Raw genomic sequence first — 21,226 nt, 5'->3', positions numbered from 1 at the left:
CCCACATCAATCCATATCCAAATCCTATTAAATCTAATTTCAAAGTATATCCAGAATCCAATCCCATCCCATCCCATCCTCTCTACTCTCACTGTTCTGATCCAAGCCACCTCTCTCCTTACTGTCATTGCCTCCTAACTGCTTTTCATACTTTCCCTGTCCCCTTCAGTCCATTCCAGCACAGTAGGCTGGATGCACCTTTAATACTTTCGTGGCTTATCGGGCCTAACCCTGTCTGGCTCTCTGTATCTCCTCCGGTCTCAGGGAGCCACTTCTTTCCTGCTCTACTGCAGCCAGATGGTGCCCCTCCTGCCCTGGTCTTTTGTAGGATTCCCTCTCTCATAACAAACATTCTCCCCTGAGACATGCACGAGGCTGCCCACTCTCGCCTTCATGTCTTTCTCAAACATCCCCTTCTCCACGAGGCCTTCCTGACCATGCTATTAAACCTAACGACTTCTCCTTGGCACTCCCCGCCTCCCTACCCTACTTAATTTTTTTCTAATGCACCTATCGCCATCTGCCATACTAAGATTTTGCACATTTATCTTGCTTATCTGTTTTCCCCCAACCCCCACGTAAAATGTGCGTCCCAGGAAGACTGGGAATGCTGTTTGCCTAGCGCTCTAGCAGCAGCCCCCTAGAAATGCATCTGCACTATGGTAGGCGCTTCGGGCATTTGCTCCCACGAGCTTGCACCACCACGCTTCCCCTCCACACCAGGCATGAAGATGTTCCAGTCATGGAGATTGCCACCACTAAAGGAACTGCAGAAGCTGTAAAGTCGAGCATGAGAATCTGAGGGGAAACGTGCGGAGGCGAGAGGCTGGGCAGCCCTGTGCAGCACGCAGTTAGCCGGGGCTTCAGTGCTGGAGCTCCCCGTTGGACGTGTTGCACTGATCCAGCTTCCCCGTCTTGGAGGGTGGCCAGAACCTTATGTCCCGGCCTCACCCACACCTGCTTGGGCTGAGAGACGCTCCCAGGGATTCACTGAGTCATCCACGACCGGCTGTGGTCGGTTCCTGCGTTGGCGGGAAAAGTTGACCTGCATTGTCTGCCAGGAGCGCAAGGCTTGCAGGGCATGCTGGGAGAGCGCAGGGCACGCTGGGAAAGCGCGGGGGATGCTGGGATTGGCTCCTGAGGGCCGCAAGGAAAGCCAGGAGCGTCTCCTGAGGGTGGCGAGGAGGGAGCTGAGGAGCGCGGGCTCTCAGTCGACGCCTCGCAGAAACCAGGAGGCCTGGTCTGGGGGGCAGCTGCTTGAAGGAGGCAGAGCGGAAGCGAGGGAGGCCGCTGGAGGCCCTGCCGCCCGCCCGCCCTTTCCTCCCGCTGAGGAGAAAGCCGGCATATCTGCAGTGCAGGAGGCCGCGGGCGTTGGAAGCGTTGCTTTTCCAGTTTGTAAGACCCTTTTCCCGATTCTCTTCCCCACGGTTGCCGAGGAGCAGGTCAGGGCCGCTCTGAGGGCGGGATCCGGGTGCCGGCGCCCTGAGGACGCTGGTTTGGATCGGGAAAAAAAAAATTGTGTTCATCTGCAAAGACCCATGAGTCCCAGTTTTTCGGGCATTTTATTATATTGGAAATTTATAGAAAAACCTTTTGAAATGGATTCAGCCGAACAAAGACCTTAGATTGGTTTCCACTCACGGCCATTACTGCGGACACAGAAGCCGGGCCGGATGAGGGGTGGGCGCTCGCCTGGGGCAGCCGGAAGCCGGGTCTGGGGCCGTCCTGAACCCCGCGCCCCAGACTGATTTTTAGGAAGGGCCCCTCGTAGCCAGAGGCCAGTGGAGCTCCCGATGGGACCGCGGTCCCCAGGCTTCGCGCACGGCACTGCGCGAGCTGGGCGGCCCCAGAGTTTTGGTCCTTTGGGGTTCTCCGAGTCCTCACGTGTGTAGAGTTGTGCAGGTTCCTGTCGCGTGCTCCTGGCGCTGGTTCCTTGCCCTGCTGGGGATTGGGGACAAAGATGAAATCCTGGGACAGAAACGTAGTGGAGCGACTCCCTGGACGGGATGTTAATAGCACATCTGTAGATCATCCTAAGGCTTGGCGTACGTTTTGAGCTTCACGATATAGTTCTTCTACAGCCTAGTCAAAGAAAACAACATTCCTTTTGAATCTGCAAGTTTTGCCAACTAGAAACTCCCAAAATTAAAAAATAGTAATAATTCTAATAAATTCGTGCTTATCCTTGAACAGATCACTCTTGTTTACATACAGTGTTGCAATCCATGAGTATTTGAAGATTGGCAGAACGGGAGGACTTGCACCCAGGAAATTTTTGGTGACCTGGAATTTACACCCTACTGTAATTTAGAGGAAAAATGAGAGAGAAAGTAATTTTAGGCCGGGCGCAGTGGCTCATGCCTGTAATCCCAGCCCTTTGGGAGGCGGAGGTGGGTGGATCACTTGAGCCCAGGAGTTTGAGACCAGCCTGGCCAACATGGCGAAATCCCATTTCTACTAAAATACAAAAATTAGCTGGGCATGGTGGCACACATCTGTAATCCCAGCTACTTGGGAGGCTGAAGCACAAGAATCGCTTGAACCTGGGAGGCGGAGGTTGCAATGAGCCTAGATCGTGCCACTGCACTCCAGCCTAGGCGACCAAGCGAAACTCGGTCTCAAAAAGAAAAAAAAAAAGAAAGTAATTTTAGTGGGAAATGTGCATTAGAAATGAAAGTAACAGATCACAAACTTTCCCCCATGTCTTTGACCTATTTTTTTAAAAACATGTATTTGTCCTGGGCCTAAGCTGTAATCAGCCTTTTGCCATATATTTTACCTGATCATTATTGATGCTCTCTACTTAAAAACCTCGGGTGAAGAGAATTAAAATTGTGAAGTCAGCAGTGTTTACCTTGGAACTTTGTACTTTTTTTCTTTTTAACTTTTCAAAGGGTCAAATCAGAAAGGGAATATTTTTATTGTTAATGATACCAGGAATCATCTTAATTTATCAACACCTCCTGTGAATTTGTGTTAACCTTTGTAAGACTACTTCTATTTTTAAAAGAACCAAGTGGTTCTCTAGTGATGAGAATTTCAAACACTGTGATGCTAGAGTGAGGCAGATGTGTTGGAGCCAAAGGGCATTGCCAGCATTCCTCAGATGACACCACAAACTCATTTCAGTATTGTGATCAGAAGGCTGGTCACACTGCACATTCCCGAGCCAGTATGTTATTCTTTCTTAAAAAGAAAAAACATGTTGATGTTGAATAGCTGAAAGTACTAGAGTCCAGCTTACTTTTCCCCAGTGTATTTGTGCATGTTAGAGTACTGATGCTTCACTAGGTTGCTTTACTTTTATATTCTAGTTTTTGTTTCTGTAGTAAAACGTAATGTAGACTTCAAAGGTATACCTTGTGAATTATCAACTGTAAACTGTGCCTCCAATAGAATTTGAAAGCTGGATAATTAGTGGAAACAAAAACTAGGTAATAATTTAGAGACTTCAGTAAACATTTTCTTTCGTGTACAATGACAAATAACATATTCCTCAACCTTGAAGTGCTTTACAGAAAAATCTGAAACAACAAAATACTTTGCTATACATTTTGACTTTTAAAAAATAATTATCGTTATAGAAAAGGGAGTGATTAAAATATTCTAAAATTTATTGCACTGATGATTGTACAACTCTGAATACAGTAAAAAACTGAATTGTACGCATTAAATGGGTGAATTTTATGTTATGTGAACTATATCTTAGTAAAACTTGTACCAAAAATCATAGAAAATCATTAGAAGACCTTAAAGGTAAATGGCAGTGATACTTAACTGCTGAAAGTTTGCAAACTAACTTGTTTGTATGATCCTATTCTAAAACAATATAAAATATTGTGTGCTGACTTGGTATTTGAACTCTATTGGTAAGATAATTTACTACCTTTTTTTGCTATTTATTTTTAAAGGCCTGATTGCTGAGACGCTCAGTCAGAAAGTATGAATGATTCTAGGCAGCAGTCTCTGTTCTTCATCACACTTCCAGATTTAAACAAACTCTGTGCTGTCAGAATAATACTGAGTAATAAGGTGGCAGATACTGAGATAAGGACTATACAAATGAAGATGTGCAGGTAAAAATACATCTTAAAACTAAGACTTTTAAACTTTAAGACCTATAAAAGCTGTTTTAGAGGAATTTTCTATAAAGCAAAATACTCATTCACTCAATTTGTGTTTATAATTTTAAAATAAAGGAAGTCTTTTGTTCTGACCAGGTATATTGGATTACATTTAAGCAGGGACTTAAAATACTTGCAATATAATTATGTCACTGTTGAGTTTTTATATTTGCGACGTCTTATGTGCTTTTTAAAAGTTTAAAATCTCCACAGACATTCATGAATTAAATTCAGGCTCCCAGAAATGTAGAGGTCCTAATTAATCAATATTTATGGAATACCTACTGTTTTCCAGTAGGTATTTCTAGTAGGCAGGGCCCTTAGAGATCCTATAAACATCTTAGATTAGTAGTTTCTCAATTCTCAAGTCAGTATGAGACACTGAGAAATATTTCTCTAGGATCTGTCTCAAAATATCTGATCCCACATAGTCATTGAAAAACAGCTTAAGAGGGCCAGGCATAGTGGCTCACGCCTATAATCCCAGCATTTTGGGAGGCTGAGGTGGGCAGATCACGAGGTCAGGAGTTCGAGACTAGCCTGGCCAACATGGTGAAACCCCATCTCTACTAAAAATAAAAAAAAAATTAGCTGGGCGTGGTGGCAGGCACCTGTAATCCCAGCTACTTAGGAGGCTGAGGCAGTTGAATCGCTTGAACCCAGGAAGCAGAGGTTGCCGTGAGCCAAGACCGTGCCACTGCACTTTAGCCTGAGCAACAGAGCGAGACACCATCTCAAAAAAAAAAAAAAAAAAAAAAAAAAAAAGTAGAAGAAAAGAAAAGAAAAACAGCTTAGAGGAAACCTAAAGTATAATTCCATGATTACTGAGGACTCTCCTTTAAATTGTTTGAGGCACTCAAAGGAAGAGTCATAGAATACATGAGAAGATTCTATATTTAAATGAATTGCTTAAAGAAGAACAAACAACTAGAAGATACCCAGAGGCAAGAAATAAGGAAGCCACTTTTGGGGTGTCCTTCATTTTCCTCTTATTTACAAAGTTTTTCTTCTCTCTTTTGCATATTTTCCCACCCAAAGGCATTAGGGAGCCTGTACCCTTCCTGCTAAAGTATAATTTGATACCTGTTAAGGACTTAATCTGCGACTCCTTTTGGAAATACTAAAATAGGTAGAAAACCTAAAGTGAGGTTTTTCTTCTGTTTGCCCTCAAATTGAAGGTAGCCATGCCCACAGAGTGGGGTTATCTTAACTCACCCTGGTTTAACAGAGAGTCTTGAATAGAGATTGCAGAGCTCTCTCTATTAGCATTTGGCTGTGTCAGATAATGGCAGACCTTGCCAAAGCAAGTACCTGATACACCTGGGTTCCAACAAATATGAAGCCACCAGAAACAGATTGTTGGTTTTCTATGTTGCCTATGTTGGTTTTCAAGGTAACCCTATATACATCCTAATGGTTATTTTAATTTGTTTCTTGGATGATTACTAATGTTGAAGGTTTTCAGATTTCCAGTTGTATTCTTTTTCTATTTTTCCTATCTTGAACCTTGAAATGAAATTATTAATGGTAATTTGATTCTGATGATGTTTGTTTTAAGTTCATTTGGCTGTTGAAACCACTACCTAGTTCTTTCTGGCTTGGGAAGAATTTCCTTTCTGAAGGAAAAGGATTTAGTCAGTAGCTCTAAATGTTTAAGTGGTTGGTAACTTCACTGACAGGTGAATCCTTAGACTCTTGCCTCTGGTGCCCCCTGCCCACCACCTTTTTTTTTTTTAAAGGAAAAATGGAAGAAATAGGAGTTAAAAAAGACAGATTCTTCACTGTGTGTAGATTTCTTCAAGTATTTAGGACAAAACTTGAGTTCTAAAAGATGAATTTAGGTTCACAGATGAAAGAGGTTAGGAAATTCAGATGCAGGGACAAGTTCTCATGTTAGTATTAGTATCTAAAACTTCCTAATTCTCTTAATTCAAATATTGCCTGAGTACCTACACCTACACTGTTCAAGGTGCTATGCTAAGTGTGAGGAGAGAAAGTCTCTAACACAATTGTTGGCTAGGAGAAACTTAACATTTTAGCTAAGCAAATGTTTAAAATGTTCCAATAAAGTAAGAACAGACAGTGAGTGTATTACTCTGTTTTCACACTGCTGTAAAGAATTACCTAAGACTGGATAATTTATGAAGAAAAGAGGTTTAATTGACTCACAGTTCCGCAAGCTTAACAGGAAGCATGATTGTAGGCCTCAGGAAACTTACAATCATGTCAGAATGGTGAAGGGGAAGCAAGCACCTTCTTCTAATGGCAGCAAGAGAGAGTGGTGCGGGGAGGAAGTGCTACACACTTTTAAACAAGATCTAATGAGAACTATCACAAGAACAGCAGTGGGGAAATCCACCCCCACGATCCAATCACTTCCCACTAGGTCCCTCTGCCAACACTGGGGATTATAATTCAACGTGAGATTTGGGTGGGGACACAGAACCAAATCATATCAGTGAGCAAGTCCACTTTGTAATATATTTCATCTCCACAGGCAATTGCTGTTTTTGCATCAAGATATTCTTGCATCGCCTGTGTCTGGAATATTAAACCAAATTTGGGTGGTGATGGCGGTTAGTATTTTAATATTTTTGAAATGTTATTACTAGTTGAGAACAATATTGATAAATAATAATTTATGTATTCTAGCTAAAGTTAAGATGTTTATGAGGATTAATTGATTAATCACAATGTGTTATAGGTTAATTGGATTAACAAACTAATATTGAAATGCCTGATGTGTAAAATCCATTTTTGTGGTTCTAATTTAACATTTATTTTTCTCATTATAAATGCTAAGATAAAGACTATTAATGAATAAAACATGCTACAGTATAATTTTTAAGATAGCACGGGCTTGATACAATTTATCATATTTTATTCAAAGTTTAGTTCTTTTATTTTTCTCCTAGGTCTTGGTTATATGTCCATCTCCTATTTTCCCTCCCTTCCTCCCTTCCTCCCTTCCTCCCTCCCTTCTTTCCTTCCGTTTTTTGAGACAGGGTATGGCTCTCTTGACCAGGCTGGAGTGCAGTGGCTCCATCTCAACTCACTGCTACTTCCACCTCCCAGACTCAAGCAATCCTCCTCCATCAGCCTTTTGAGTAGCTGGGACTACAGGTGCACGCCAACATGCACAGCTAATTTTTTGTCTTTTGTGTAGAGAGAGGGTTTCCCCGTGTTTCCCAGGCTGGTCTCGAACTCCTGAGCTTAAGCAATCCTCCTACCTCGACCTCTCAAAGTGCTTAGATTACAGGCTTGAGCCACCGTGCCCAGCCATATTTTCTTATTCTTAATAAAGTTTTTTTAAAAGGCAAGCTGTTGGTGAACAAGTAAATTAATATCTTATTCGTATCTTTTTCTACCTAAACATCTTTATGGAACAAGGACATTATTTTACAGTACTAGTAAATTCAAGTATGTGAATTTAAGCAAGGGTGATAAGAGGAAAGTAGCTATCTGTTTTTTAAAAAATGTATTGCTTTCTTACAAAGGTATTCCGTGAACAAAAAAAAAAAAAAAGTTGATGTTTAAAAGTAGAAAATGGGATTGCATACATACTGTTTTGAAACTTGCCATTCATTTCCCCTTTAACAGCCTTTCCTGGATATCTTTCCATGTCAGTACGCATATCTTCCTCATTTTTAAGGCTGTGAAATACTTCATTGTATGGATGTATAGTAATTTACTTAATACTTTCCAGTGCACATCTGAGTCTGTGCTGTTACAGTGTTTCAGAAAGCATCATTGAAATTGTATCACTTTTGTCTGATAGTTTGTCGGTTACATTTTTAGAGATAGATTGTAATGCACTTTAAACTATAATATAGATACTGCTAAATTGCTGTCTGAAAAGCTTTTTGCTGGATTGTATGTTAACAAATAGTCTGGAAGAAAACCTGTTTTTCCATACCCTCACGAACACTGTAGATATTCACGCCTTTAAATAGTTGTCAGTCTGTTGGGTTACAAATAATATTTTCCTTTAATTTATATTCCTTTTATTAATGAGTTGGAGCACTTAGGCCTTTGAACATGATCTTCCATTTATGACTATTTTCCTTATTCATGCCTAAGAATTATATATTAAGAAACGTGTTAAATATTTATTATACAAAATTTATTGGCCTTTTCCTTTATATGGATACTGGGGTCATGTCACTCCTAGAAAGGCTTTCCTCACTTTGAAAATGTGCCCACAGATTCCAATTCAGGGAGAGAATGATCATCACTTCTTCTCCAAGGCACAAATGCTAATTGGATGATGGCCTGATTCTTTGCCCTCTACAGAATAATGCTTAAAATCTTTATTGCATTATTTAATTATATATTTATGTTAAGTCCTTTTTATAAATGTGGATTTTTGTTACAGATACCATTTTATAAAGCAAGAAAACTTAATGCCTATGTTGAAAAATATGGAGCTAAGGTAAGTGTTAAAAAATGATATTAATACCATATGTTGTTTATAGTGATTATATGTTTCACTCCTTTTGTCAACAAACAAAAACTGGAGTATCTTTCTCACAGATTATTGTTATACATATGAAAGAACCCAATACATTTTTCCTGACAGTTATTATGTGCACATTTAGTGTAGAAAGAGGAGAAGAGGCTTTTTTGTTGGATGCTTTATTTCAGGCATTTAATGTGGCATAATCTTTTTTGCCATATACATCTTCAAATAAGTGAATCTCGTCATTTTCACAGATAAACCCAGAGAGATGAGATTATTGCCCATATTATATAGCTAATATGTAGAGAAATAAAACATTATAGATTGTATTCTACATGGTGATGAGCTTCTGGATCTTCACAAAGAGAAAGATGATACAGTGGTTAGTATTCATTTACTGAGACCCCTCTGTGTCTCAGTAAATTGAGTCATGGAGCCTTGACTAGAGCTCTCTTCATGCCTCTGCATGTAACTCTGAGACACTGTCATTGGTTATCCCAGAAGCCCATCCAGCTGTTACTGCTGGCCTCTGTTCCTAAGTCTAGTAGAGTTTGGGATAATGAGGTTTCTAGTCATCTTTAAAATGAGATGTTGCCTTTAGGTCCTAGGCAAGTAAAATTTCAGTAACACTTTCCAGTTCCCTGAGAAATCTTTGAATGACCTGAAAGTTGGTTCTGGCCATCAGTTACAATCTGTGGGAAAACAGTATTATTCAAGAGCAATGAGGAAAGAATATGTTTACATCTCTTTCCTGAGACAAGTCTTTGGTCATCTAAGGATTCTGGTTATCTTGAAAGGCCATTTACAAACTAGCTATGAGAACCAAATTTACAGTATGTCATTCACCTAGAACTAGGACTTGGGTCTTTAAGCAATCTCTACCAAATTCTATTATTTATTAAGGCCTAAGAATAGGTAACATTTTAGTATAGCAGATCCTTGAATAAAATAATTTTGTTCAACATTGTTTCAATATAACATTAATAAGAAAGGAAAATAATTCAGTTCCCAGTCAAGGCCACTGTCTGTGTGGTTTGCACCTTCTTCCCTTGTCTGAGTGGGTTTTCTTTTTATACTCCGGGTTCCTCCCACATCCCAGATATGCACACATTAAGGGAATTGGCATGTATAAAGTGTCCCAGGCTGAGTAAGGGTGGGTATGTGTGTGTTTGCCCTGCAATGGAATGGAGTCCTGTCCAGGGCTGGTGCCCACCTTGCACCTGGAGCTACCAGGATAGGCTCTGGCCACCCACCACCCTGAACCAGAATAAGCTAGTTGGAAAATGAATGAATAAATTGATACATGAATACAAATTATTATAAAATAAATGTTCATAAAGTATACAATAATCATACAGATGCACGTAAATGATGCGGTACGAAAGCACTCAGGGAGCCTGTCATATTTGTGACTGTTTTGAACTGTGTGGTAGTAGGAGGTGCTCCTTAAAATTTTCACTTTGCAAACATTTATTCTTTGATTTTACCCACCACCACTACTACCACTGTCATTCACTGATTCACCAAAAATTGGGTGAATAATTCTTACTTGTTTTTATTAATCTTTCTTAAATGTATGTATAGCTTACATTTATTTCAATGTTAATATTACAAGTGTTTTTGGTCTTTATTTAAAAGCTTAGTGATTTTTTGTGACCAGAACTATGCCATAGGAACTTTTAATTGTATCAGTTAGCCTATAGTTTTAGCAATAGCCAAAACCAATATAACAAAATTGGTTTTGTTATATGTCGTTTAAAGTCATGGTTTGTAAGAACTTATCAATGACATTAAATGAGGACTTACTGTATTGATTTAATAAAGCATTATTTATACTAAGCATCATCATTTTTTGTGTACTTTATAAGAAAGAATGAAAAATTAAGAAAATATCACCCATAGTCCTTATACAATAATAAAAATGCTTTGTACTTTATTTTTCTTCCACCTTGTTAATTCACACCTATGACTTTATCAGTACAAGGTGTCACATCTCCAAAATGTTTAACATTTTTCTGTTTACACTCTTATCCTTTTTCCATTTATCTCAGTTTTCATTCCTATAAACTAAATTTTTGTTACCTTCACTAGACTTTCCAACCCTGAATTCTTTATTATTCACAAGCTTTCTTCCAGTATCACTTGTTTTTCTACCCTCATTGAGCTGTTATGGTTATGCTCAGTTTTTCTTTATATGAATACTTTTCACATAATCATAATCAGCAGATATTTATTGAACATCTGTAACATGTCAAGCACTGTACTTGATACTGGGGATAAAGCTGTGAACCAGATAAAGTCTCTGCCCTTGGTAATCTTATAGGTCTTATTTTTCTAATTTCTTAATGTGGAAGCTAAGGTCATTGATTTGAGAATTTCTTTGTTTTGTAATATAGAGACATTTCTTCTAAACACGTTCGTGCTATACATTTCTTCCTAAACACGTTTTATTTTGATTTTCTTCAGTTAAAAAATACGTTATAATTCCTGCTTGATTTCTTTTTTGATCTATGGGTTATTTTGAAGTGTGTTATATAGTTTCCAAATATTTGAGGATTTTCCAGGGATCTTTTTGCTATTGATTTCCAGTGTAGTTGTTGTTAGAGAATACGTTCTTTATAACTTGAATCTTTTTAAATTAATTGAGGTTATTTTATGCCCCAGAATATAGTCTATCTTAGTAAATGTTCCTTGTCCATTTGAGAAGAATGAGTATCCTATAAATGTGTTATCAAGTATTCTGTAAATGTTTATTGGGTCACATTGGTTGATAGTGTTTTTAAGTCTGCTATATTCTCACTTATGTTCTGTTCACTTGTATCAGTTATTAAGAGAGTAGTATTGAAGTCTTTACCTGTAATTATGAATTCATCTGTTTCTCCTTGAAGTTCTGTTTGTAGCCCTTAGACAATTGCTGCAAACTCTCCAAAATGAGGCTGCCCTTGGTTATTTTGGAGGAGTTTCTTAGAGAGATAACAATCCATTGTTCATGCACATCCTGAAAGCAGTTTTCCCTGCGATGGGAGTCACTCACATAGAAAAGGTGGTAGAGAATTTGTCCCTGACTTTAGTTGAAGTGATGACTCACACCATCTTTGCACTGCAAGGCATCCAGGTCACCAACCAGGATGGTTATGAATGACAGAATTGCCCCATACTTCCTCCTTGCGTGCCAAGGCTGAGTCTGTGCTGATAGATTTTGCTGTATCTGGATTAATTCCTTGGGCCATAGAGAAAGTCAATACAGAAATTAAGAGAGAAATCCACCTAGCTCTCTAAGGAAGACCCTGGTGGTTTATGGGGTTTATTCAACTGTTTGGGTCTGGGCCCCTGGGGCCATGTTTGAGGTCAGCATTATGGAGTCCTAATTATAGTAGCCTTAATTAAATTCTGTATGAGACAGACTGAAGAAATTTGGTTCCATCCTCTGCCAACAGATTATTCAGTTATGTCCTGGAAACATTCATCAGAAGTCAAAATGGTACAAAACTTAGAGATGGATAATATCGGGAGACAATTTTCCTTGACTTTCTCATGCTTCTGCATGTCCTTTTTCACAGGGGCAAAGCCAGCAATTTTTTCTGGACTGTATTTTCAAGGATGTTTATATATCAAACAGCCTTGGCTCTTTCTCCAGCCTTGGGTAGCTTCCTCACATGTCTGTGCTAATCCATACTCAGCTGACTCTCTGTTGACCTCCAGAGTTTGATTTCTGTGCAGCTCTTTCCTCTCCCATACTTTGCACTGAAACCTCTAGCTTCCTAGACTTTCAGCTCTGTCTCCTTAATTCAGCGAGACTACTGGCCTCTTCCTAGGTTCCCCTGCTCTGTACTGCAGCCTAGAAACCCTCTATCATCAAGAAGCTGGGGAAATCCTAGGGCTTGTCTTGTTCATTTCCCATCTTTTGGAGATCACTGTTCTTTGTTGCCTGATGGCTGATATCTTGTGAACTGTTATTTCATATAGCTTGCCTGGTGTTTTAGGCATTTCAAGTGGGAGGATAAATCTGGTTCCTATTACCTATTGGTCTTAATTATAAGTGAAAAATCTTAATTTTTAAAATTAATGTTGTATTATACAAGTAGAGATATTCTCTTGGTTGCATGTGTGCCCATGCAAGTATGTATTGTTTTCTACAGTTGTGGCAGGCAAGGTCTCACTAACTCAGGCCTCCATTACAACTGTTCCAGCACTGACTGAGTAGCAAGGTTAAACATTAAAAGCTAATTGAGCCTATGCCCTTATACAAAGGCTGAAATGTAACAAAGCACCCACCAAGAGTTTTGCCTAGGCTTTTCCTGGGCCTTGAAGCATGACAAGATAATGAAGGAATTCTTAACAGGACCCTGTTAGGATTAAACAAGTTTTATTGTGAGGCTAAAGAAACTCCTTAGGCCTCCACAAACAAGTTTATTGGGGTCTAAAGGAACTCCCCAAACCTTTATTTAGCAGGAGACAAGGTAAGGGTAATCACCCCAGTACCTAGACCCATTTAGATTAAGTAAACTTACTGAGGTTCCAGAGGAAGGTCTTCAGGACTCAGACCTTAGTTATAGATTAAAAGAAGTTAATCACTTATGTCTTTAGATAAATGCACACTTATACATAGACATACAGCTTAGAAGGTATATAAGCTCTGGAAAACTTTGTAATTTTGAGGTGGTCTGGCAATAATTTCCAGGCCTTCTCCCTGTAACCAGTTGCAGAAAATAAAATCTCTCTTCCTCCCCAGTTCATTTGCATCTCGTTATTGGGCCACAGGAAATAGCAGCTCGACCCTCAGTTTGGTCCAGGAACAGAGTGAACAATAATGAGAACTATTACAAGTTTGTCCTCATTTGGATTTCTCTTTGTGGAGCAGAATACAAAGTAAAGATCAAGGTTTTTAGCATAGAATTCTCAAGATTTAGACTAATTAGCCAGGGTAAGCAGGTAGTATTTGGCCATGATAGCATGACAATAGTAGCGGTTTTGAAGTGAATATATTTGAATACTTCTTTAACTTTAGAACCAGACAAGATTAGCTCTAGCAATGGCTATAATTTTTACCTAGAATACCCCAGTTTGTTGGGTGGTGATCTAAATGGGCAGTCGTTTCCTATTAGTATATACATACACAGCAATTGCTCTAAATTTGTCCATATTTTGCCATTTAATATATTTAGATGGAGACTCCACAAAGAGTAATTCCTGTAATTCTTCAGAACTGCCTTTCATATTCATTCACGGCTAGACTTGCTCCAGCCTGGAATAGAACTGGCCATCTCTTGATACAAGGTAACTTTATCTTTTTAGTCTTTAGGGCTTTCCGAACTAGATTATTTCTGTTATGTGTGTATTAGTGTGTTCTCATGCTGCTAATAAAGCCATACTGGTGACTGGATAATTTATAAGGGAAAGGTTTAGTGGATTCACAGTTCCACATGGCTGGAGAGGCCTCACACAATCATGGTGGAAGACAAAGGAAAAGCAAAGGGATGTATTACTTGGCAGCAAGCAAGAGAGCGTGCTCATGGGAAATCCCCTTTATAAAACCATCAGCTCTCATAAGACTTATTCGCTATCACGAAAACAGCACAGGAAAGCCCCACCCCCATGATTCAATCATCTCCCACCATATCCTTCCCACAACATGTGGGAATTATGGAAACTACAATTCGAGATTCAGGTGGGGATGCAGCCAAACCATATCAATGTGCATCTGTTCTTAATTTTAAGATATATAATTTTTAGCAAATAATTCTTAAAACTGACCCAACTAGGCAATCTCAAGCAAGCCCACAACAACATAAATGTCATTTCTTTACTTTGGGATTATATACAGAGGCCTGATGTTTCTTTAAAAAAATTACTATATAATACTTGATACTTAGGAATAAATGTAAGTTACAAAGCAGTATGATAAAATGAACACAATACTGTTAAAACTGGGATGCTATCCCAAATTTTTCTTGAAGTCTGACTGTTTTCTAAATATTTCATAGTAGGAAATAGATATTTGGGGGAAGAATTGGTATTTCCATCTTTTTAATTGAAGAGATACCTTTTGAATGATTATATTTTTTCAACTGTCATCAGATATTACTTTATATAACAACTGAATTTTAAAGTATTTTCTTTAGCTTTGTTAATTTCACATCAAGCATAATTATAAATATCAAGCATGATTATGAGTTGTAATAATATGGCATATTCTGTGAATTTTTTAAGGAAGAGATTTTCTTTCTCAGATGGGAAAACAAAGTGCTGTTGGTAAGTATAAATGCATAAGTCAATAGATAATATAATTCATAGTTGCTAAAGAAAACAGTATCATATGCTGGGCATGGTGGATCATGCCTGTAATTCCAACACTTGGGGAGGCCAAGGTAGGTAGATTGTTTGAGCCCACAAGTTCAAGACCAGCCTGGGCAGCATGGTGAGACCCTAACTCTACAAAATTATTAGCTAGGCACCATGCCTGTAGCCCCAGCTACTTGGGAGGCTGAAGTGGAGGGCCAGTTGAGCACAGGAGGTTGAGTCTGCAGTGAGCCATGATTGTACCACTGCACTGCAGCCTGGGTGACAGAGCAAGACTCTATTTCCAAAAAAAAAAAAAAAAAAAACATAACATAGATCATTGGGTTGTATAATTATTGATTAATCAGGTTGTATAAGACCTTAATTAGATATTATTGTAATCAGAATTTCACTTGTGAAATCACTTCTTGTTCGAAATGTACATTCTAGACTGTATGAGAAAAATTCATCCTAATTGGAAAAAGCTATATTTTTAATTTCTCTACTTAAAGAAAATCATGACTGTGAAGGAGTTTAATTCTGTACGCATTTATAATGTGTAGTTTCCAGAATCATATCATCAAAAATTCTTTAGTACTGATGTAAGTCAAAGCTTTATTTCTTATAAGAATAGGATTCTTTTTCTCCTTATAAAATTGTAAAAAGAGACACAGATGATCTAAAGTATACAGTTTACTAGATGGCCTAATCCAGTTCTTTCATTGATTTGCATGGTTGTGTTTCAAATAGACACTTTCCTAAACAGTAGTCCAGAGATAGCAGATAGATGAGAATCTTGAGTCACCACCGTAGACATTGTTAATCAATCATGGTAGCTTTTCACATCATTTGGGCATAGCCTTAAAATCCTGACCTGTAATCTACAGCTATTAGATCTGGTTTGACTTTCCAGCTAAAGCCTGTTTGCTCTCCTTGAACTAGTTTTATGTTTAATTTGTGTAGTGTCAGTCAGTGTGCCTGACCTCTGGGTTAATAGGTTCATTACCTACATCTAGTTTCATCTCCAAACACTGTCATGACACTACAGCTGTAGGGATTAAAAATAACAGTTTAGGAGAGGAAAATTCCTCACTCCTGTGTTAGGATTTTTTTTCTTTTATTGAAATGTAATACACTATGACAAATTTTAAGTGTCTATCTCATTGAATTTTAACAAACTAAACATTCGTGTAACCAGTTCTCAGATGAAGAAACAACATTAAGAGCACCTCAGAATCCCCCTCATGCTTTTTTCATGTACTAACCCTTCCCAAAGTCCCCACTATCCTTACATTTCAGAAGTAGTTTTCTTTATGAAAAAGAAAGGTAAAGACTTCAAGACTCTAGGACTTCAAGGCTCTAGGAGATCTGGAATATATCTGCCAGTATATTTGAGGATATTTGTTAGTAAAAGACTACTCAAGTCAGAAACATGGTGTGATACCTCTTTAGATTACAGAACAGGACAATCTCCATGTATATATAATATAGATCAGATTTGTGTAAGGTATTTGTTGGATTTTTCTCTTAACTGTGGGGTGTTTCATTTTTCTTATTGTAACCTTGCCTGTGACCTGCACCCCACACACATATTCATGCTGTTTCATACTTTTGTCCTCTTTTAGATGTCTCATCTGTAAACTGTCAAATATTAACTGGTTATTATTTGAATGTTACCATGTGCGGGAAAAAATCTGTTCTTGTTTTTGACTTGAATAAGTTAGTTTCCTTTGTTACTAAAATACTTCATTTAATAGTAGAGTAATAATTCCAAATAGTTCACAGTTAAATATTTTATTTTCAGTATTAAACATCAATGTAACAGAAACTCAAGTTTGTCTAAGTATAGAAGCTTGCACAATCAGACTGCCACCACCTGAGGTACCACATATTGTGATTTCTATACTTTATTATATTTACTATGTACTTTTTATGTTTATTATTGTTACTAACATGTAGTTAGGTTTTAATTTTTAACATTAAGGGTGGTAGAAAGGTTTATTATCATCAAAATTTGTATTATTAAATGCTTGATATATTTATATTGTTCTAAATCTGCTTCCCCAAAGAAAATATTATTCTGTCCATTTAACACAGGTCTTCACATTATTCCTTTATTCAGAAACTTTGTTAAGATGCTATCCGAGACTCTCCACAAGCTATCCTGTCTTAGCACCCACTTCTTGCCTCTTCCTTCGCTTCCAAATGTAAAAAGCACAATTTTAGCTCGTATTAAGTTTAATATTAATTCCCCTGCCCTTGATATTCTGGTAGCATTTTTTTGCATCTATTTTTTACACATAACACATTCTGTCTTCTTAGTAGAAGGATATGTCTTTTATTTTGTGGATTCCCACATCACCTAGTATAGAATCATCTTATACACTACTGTCACTCAATGTTGTGTTTTCTCTAGGCCAGTAGTTCTTAATGGAAGTGGTTGAGGGCAGGGAAATGAATGACTGGCTTCTTATGAGACATTTGGCAATGTCTAGAGACAATTTTGGTTATCACAATGGAGGTAGGATGGTGTTGCTACTGATGTCTAGTGGGTAGAGGCCAGAGAAGGGATGCTAATGAATATCCTCCCCTGCACAGGACAGTCATCTTATCCCCACACACAGAATTATCCAGCCCAAAGTGTCAATAGTGTGGAGGTTGAGAAACCCCAGGCATAGGACAAATGATGCTTCCTTTGCTTAGAATGGCCCTCTGATTGGCTATACATGTCCTTCTCATCATTTAAGGGCCAACTCAAATGCTACTCCTCCATTCATTTATTTCCATTTAATTATTTGATTACCTCTTATGTGGATAAGTAACAAAGGACAATGGATAAGTCCAAGATGAATAGGATCCACTTTTCTGCCCTGGAGAATCATGTAAGCTAGTAGGGAAGATGACCTGCTATAAATAACTGGAATGGGTAACATGGCATGTGTATCTTGGACTGATGAGGAACCTTCCCAAGGTTCCAAACCCTGTGTGATCTCCCACCCTCATTTAAACCCTCATACTTTCCTGTACCATACTTTGTTTTCTGTCACTTAGAATACCTGAAATTGTGTAATTTGTAAAGAAAATGAATTTATTTATTAAAGTTATAGAGGCCATGTCCGGTGAGGACCTTCTTGCTGTTGGGGACTCTCTGCTGAGTCCTGAGGTGTCGCAAGGCATCACATAGCAAGAGGGCTGGGTATGAAAGCTGAGGTCTCTCTTCCTTTTATAAAGTCGTGAGTCCTACTCCCGTGATAAACCATTAGTTCATTAACCTTCTAATCCACTAATCCATGAATGGATTAATCCATTAATGAGGGCAAAGCCCTCATCACCCAATCACCTGTTAAAGACTCCACATTGGCGGGGCACAGTGGCTCATGCCTGTAATCCCAGAACTTTTGGAGGCCGAGGTGAGCGGATCATGAGGTTAGGAGTATAAGACTAGCCTGGCCAACATGGTGTAACCCTGTCTCTACTAAAAATACAAAAATTAGCTGGGCATGGTGCTGCATTCCTGTAATTCCAGCTACTCGGGAGGCTGGGGCAGGAGAGTTGCTTGAACCGGGACCCAGGAGGCAGAGGTAGCAGTGAGCTGAGCTCGCGCCATTGCACTCCAGCCTGGGCTAGAGAAGAGCAAGACTCCATCTCAGAAAAAAAAAAAAAAAAAAAAAAAAGGCTCCATGTCTCAATACTGCCACATTGGGGATTAAATTCCAAAATGAGTTTTGGAAGGGACACAGAGCCAAATTGTAGTTTATACTCACATACTTATTTCTATTTTTATACCTCTGATTTTCTTATAAGAAGCATCATGAAGACTAATATTGTGGCTTACTCACCTTTGAATTTTCTACAGATGATACTTTTGTATTCTCCACCTCAGTTTGAACCAATTTAGAGATTGACAGAGGAGTAAGACATAAATAGAGATCAGAATGTCACTTTTATTACTAGGGTGAGATTATAATTTATCCTCAAAATAGGATGCTTCTGAGAGTGAAAGGGGCACTAACCTGATGAGATACTAGCCCAACATGCACGAACTGGAATATATAGTCATGCTGTTCATTACTGGAAAGGGAAAACAGCTCTTGGAGGACATGGCTTATCTGAACCTTAGAATTAGGCAGACGTAATACCCATCCACTAATTGCAGTAGTGGAAAAACGACAGGCCTCCCTTGGGAGACCAGGCACTGGTTCTGATATGACAAAGAGAATGCAGAACACGACTCTCTGCCAGCAGGCCAGCTCCCAAGAGGAAGGGGAAGAGGCGAGCCAGCATGCCTGGTTATTCATCCCAATTTTACCATCTGTATTAGTCCATTCTCACGCTGTTCTGAAGAAATACCTGAGACTAGATAATTTATAAAGGAAAGAGGTTTAATTGACTCACAGTTCCTCATGGCTGGGAAGGCCTCAGGAAACTTACAGTCATGTTGGAAGGGGAAGCAAGCATGTCCTCCTTCACAAGGTGGCAGGAGAGAAAAGTGCAGAGCAAAGGGGGAAAAGCCCTCTATAAAACTATCAGATCTCGCGAGAACTCACTATCACTAGAACTGCATGAGGGTAACTGCCCCCATGAGTAAATTACCTCCCATTGGGTCCCTCCCACAACATGTGGGGATTATGGAAACTATGGTTTAAGATATCACCATCCATATGCCCTAGGGAGGAATGAATGACAGAGCAGAATGATTCCAGGAATATGTGTTAGTAGAGCTTTCTGGGCAGGGAAGGAAACACCAAAAATGGGGCAAACACATGCCTCTCCTCTATTCAACATTATACGCTCAACACATACTTGTTAAATTAAATCGATTCTCTAAATTATGATTATTCATCAGCTTCTCTGAATCTCACTTTTACTTAAGTTTTTGATATGGCATCTTACACATTCTGACTGCTACAAAAATTAGTTTCATATATACCTATGTTCCCACTAAATTGTAATGTTTTTGAGATTCTAGGTCCTGTGTTACTCATTTTTATTCCTCATGGAGCCTAAAAGATAATTGCATTTAATTTTCCTTTTATTAAAATCTGGCATTGGTTATGTTAACGAAAACGTGACTGAGGCAGATCTCAACTGACTCAGGTTTGTTTTGCCAAGGTTGATGACATGCCCAGGGAAAAGAAATACAAGTTACAATAGGATCCGTGCCCCATGCTTTTTCAAAAGAGGGTTTTGAGGACTTCAGTGTTTAAAGGGAAAAGAACAAGCAGAAGGGGAAAGAGGAAGGGGAAAAAAGAGGAGGAGGGCAGACAATGAGGCAAATGGTTACATTCTTGTGAGGCTTTGATTACAGCTGAGTGAATCTACATTAAACACATGAAAAGGGGTAGAGGAAAAGTCAATTGTGCATTTCTCTCACTCAGTAAATCTACATTTACAGTCATAATCTGAAACTAAGCTGTCTGGGAACAAAGGGAAGGCAGGGGTTTTTTGTTTGTTTTTTGTTTTTGTGTGATTCAGTTACCAAGCTTAATGTTCCCTTTGGTATAGCGAGTTTGGGGTTCTGGGATTCTGGTTTTTTCTTTCATAGTTATTTGGTCAGGTTGGGGGGAGGGGAAAAATAAGGGTGAAGGGGTGAGAAGGAGGATATTTCTTGTTTCTCTTCCCTCCAGTTTATTTTGTTTGCTTTCATTCCCCTCATCAAAAATCTGCCATGGCCTCCATTGACTATAAGATGAAATCTCAGCCGTTTACTATGATATGCAAGGTCTTCAGCAAACTGATCCAAACCAACCCTACTTATAGCCTCATCTCCCATTACTGCTCTCCAAGTAGCCAAACTATGAATTGTTTCTCAAAGATAGTATGGTCTTTCATCCTTCCATGTCTTTGATCACAGTTGTCTAAGCCTATAATTCCCTTCCTTCTGCTCATCTTTCAAGGCTTATCTCAGACATCACCACTTTGAAGAATTCCCCATCTCCTAAGTCATCTCTCTTGGTGCTCCCTGTCTTGTTTATCACGTATTATCTATGCAAATGTCTCATTAAACTGAGAAGTCCTAGAGGGAAGGGTCTGTGTCTTATTAATCTTTCTATCATAGGAGCCTACTCTAGTGCCTGTCACTCACTTTAGAAAGATTTATGGAGCACTTTGGGAGGCTGAGACGGGTGAATCACAAGGTCAGGAGATTGAGACCAACCTGGCGAACATGGTGAAACCCTGTCTCTACCAAAAAAATACAAAAAAAAAAAAAAATTAGCCGGGCAAGGTGGCAGGTGCCTGTAGTCCCAGCTACTCGGGAGGTTGAGGCAGGAGAATGGCGTAAACCTGGGAGGTGGAGCTTGCAGTGAGCTGAGATCCGGCCACTGCACTCTAGCCTGGATGACAGAGCGAGACTCCTTCTCAA

General features: G+C 39.1%; 1 protein-coding gene across 1 annotated transcript in view; it reads left to right on the top strand.

Annotated features, from left to right (window-relative positions):
* Window positions 1–1,131: 1,131 nt before the first annotated feature.
* C18H18orf63 (chromosome 18 C18orf63 homolog) overlaps window positions 1,132–21,226 on the top strand; it is a 42,549-nt gene continuing 22,454 nt past the window's right edge. The window contains exons 1-7 of the mRNA XM_050768252.1: window positions 1,132–1,395; window positions 3,912–4,076; window positions 6,622–6,700; window positions 8,500–8,556; window positions 13,749–13,860; window positions 14,794–14,835; window positions 16,667–16,743. Coding sequence (XP_050624209.1) covers window positions 3,943–4,076; window positions 6,622–6,700; window positions 8,500–8,556; window positions 13,749–13,860; window positions 14,794–14,835; window positions 16,667–16,743 — 501 coding nt within the window. The 5' untranslated portion in view covers window positions 1,132–1,395; window positions 3,912–3,942. The remainder of the gene's footprint in view (window positions 1,396–3,911; window positions 4,077–6,621; window positions 6,701–8,499; window positions 8,557–13,748; window positions 13,861–14,793; window positions 14,836–16,666; window positions 16,744–21,226) is intronic.

The sequence above is a fragment of the Macaca thibetana genome, chromosome 18 (assembly GCF_024542745.1).
Source record: "Macaca thibetana thibetana isolate TM-01 chromosome 18, ASM2454274v1, whole genome shotgun sequence".
Classification (NCBI taxonomy): Eukaryota; Metazoa; Chordata; class Mammalia; order Primates; family Cercopithecidae; genus Macaca; species Macaca thibetana.
The sequence above is the reverse complement of the archived record's forward strand: the minus strand, read 5'-3'. Positions and strand labels throughout refer to the sequence as shown.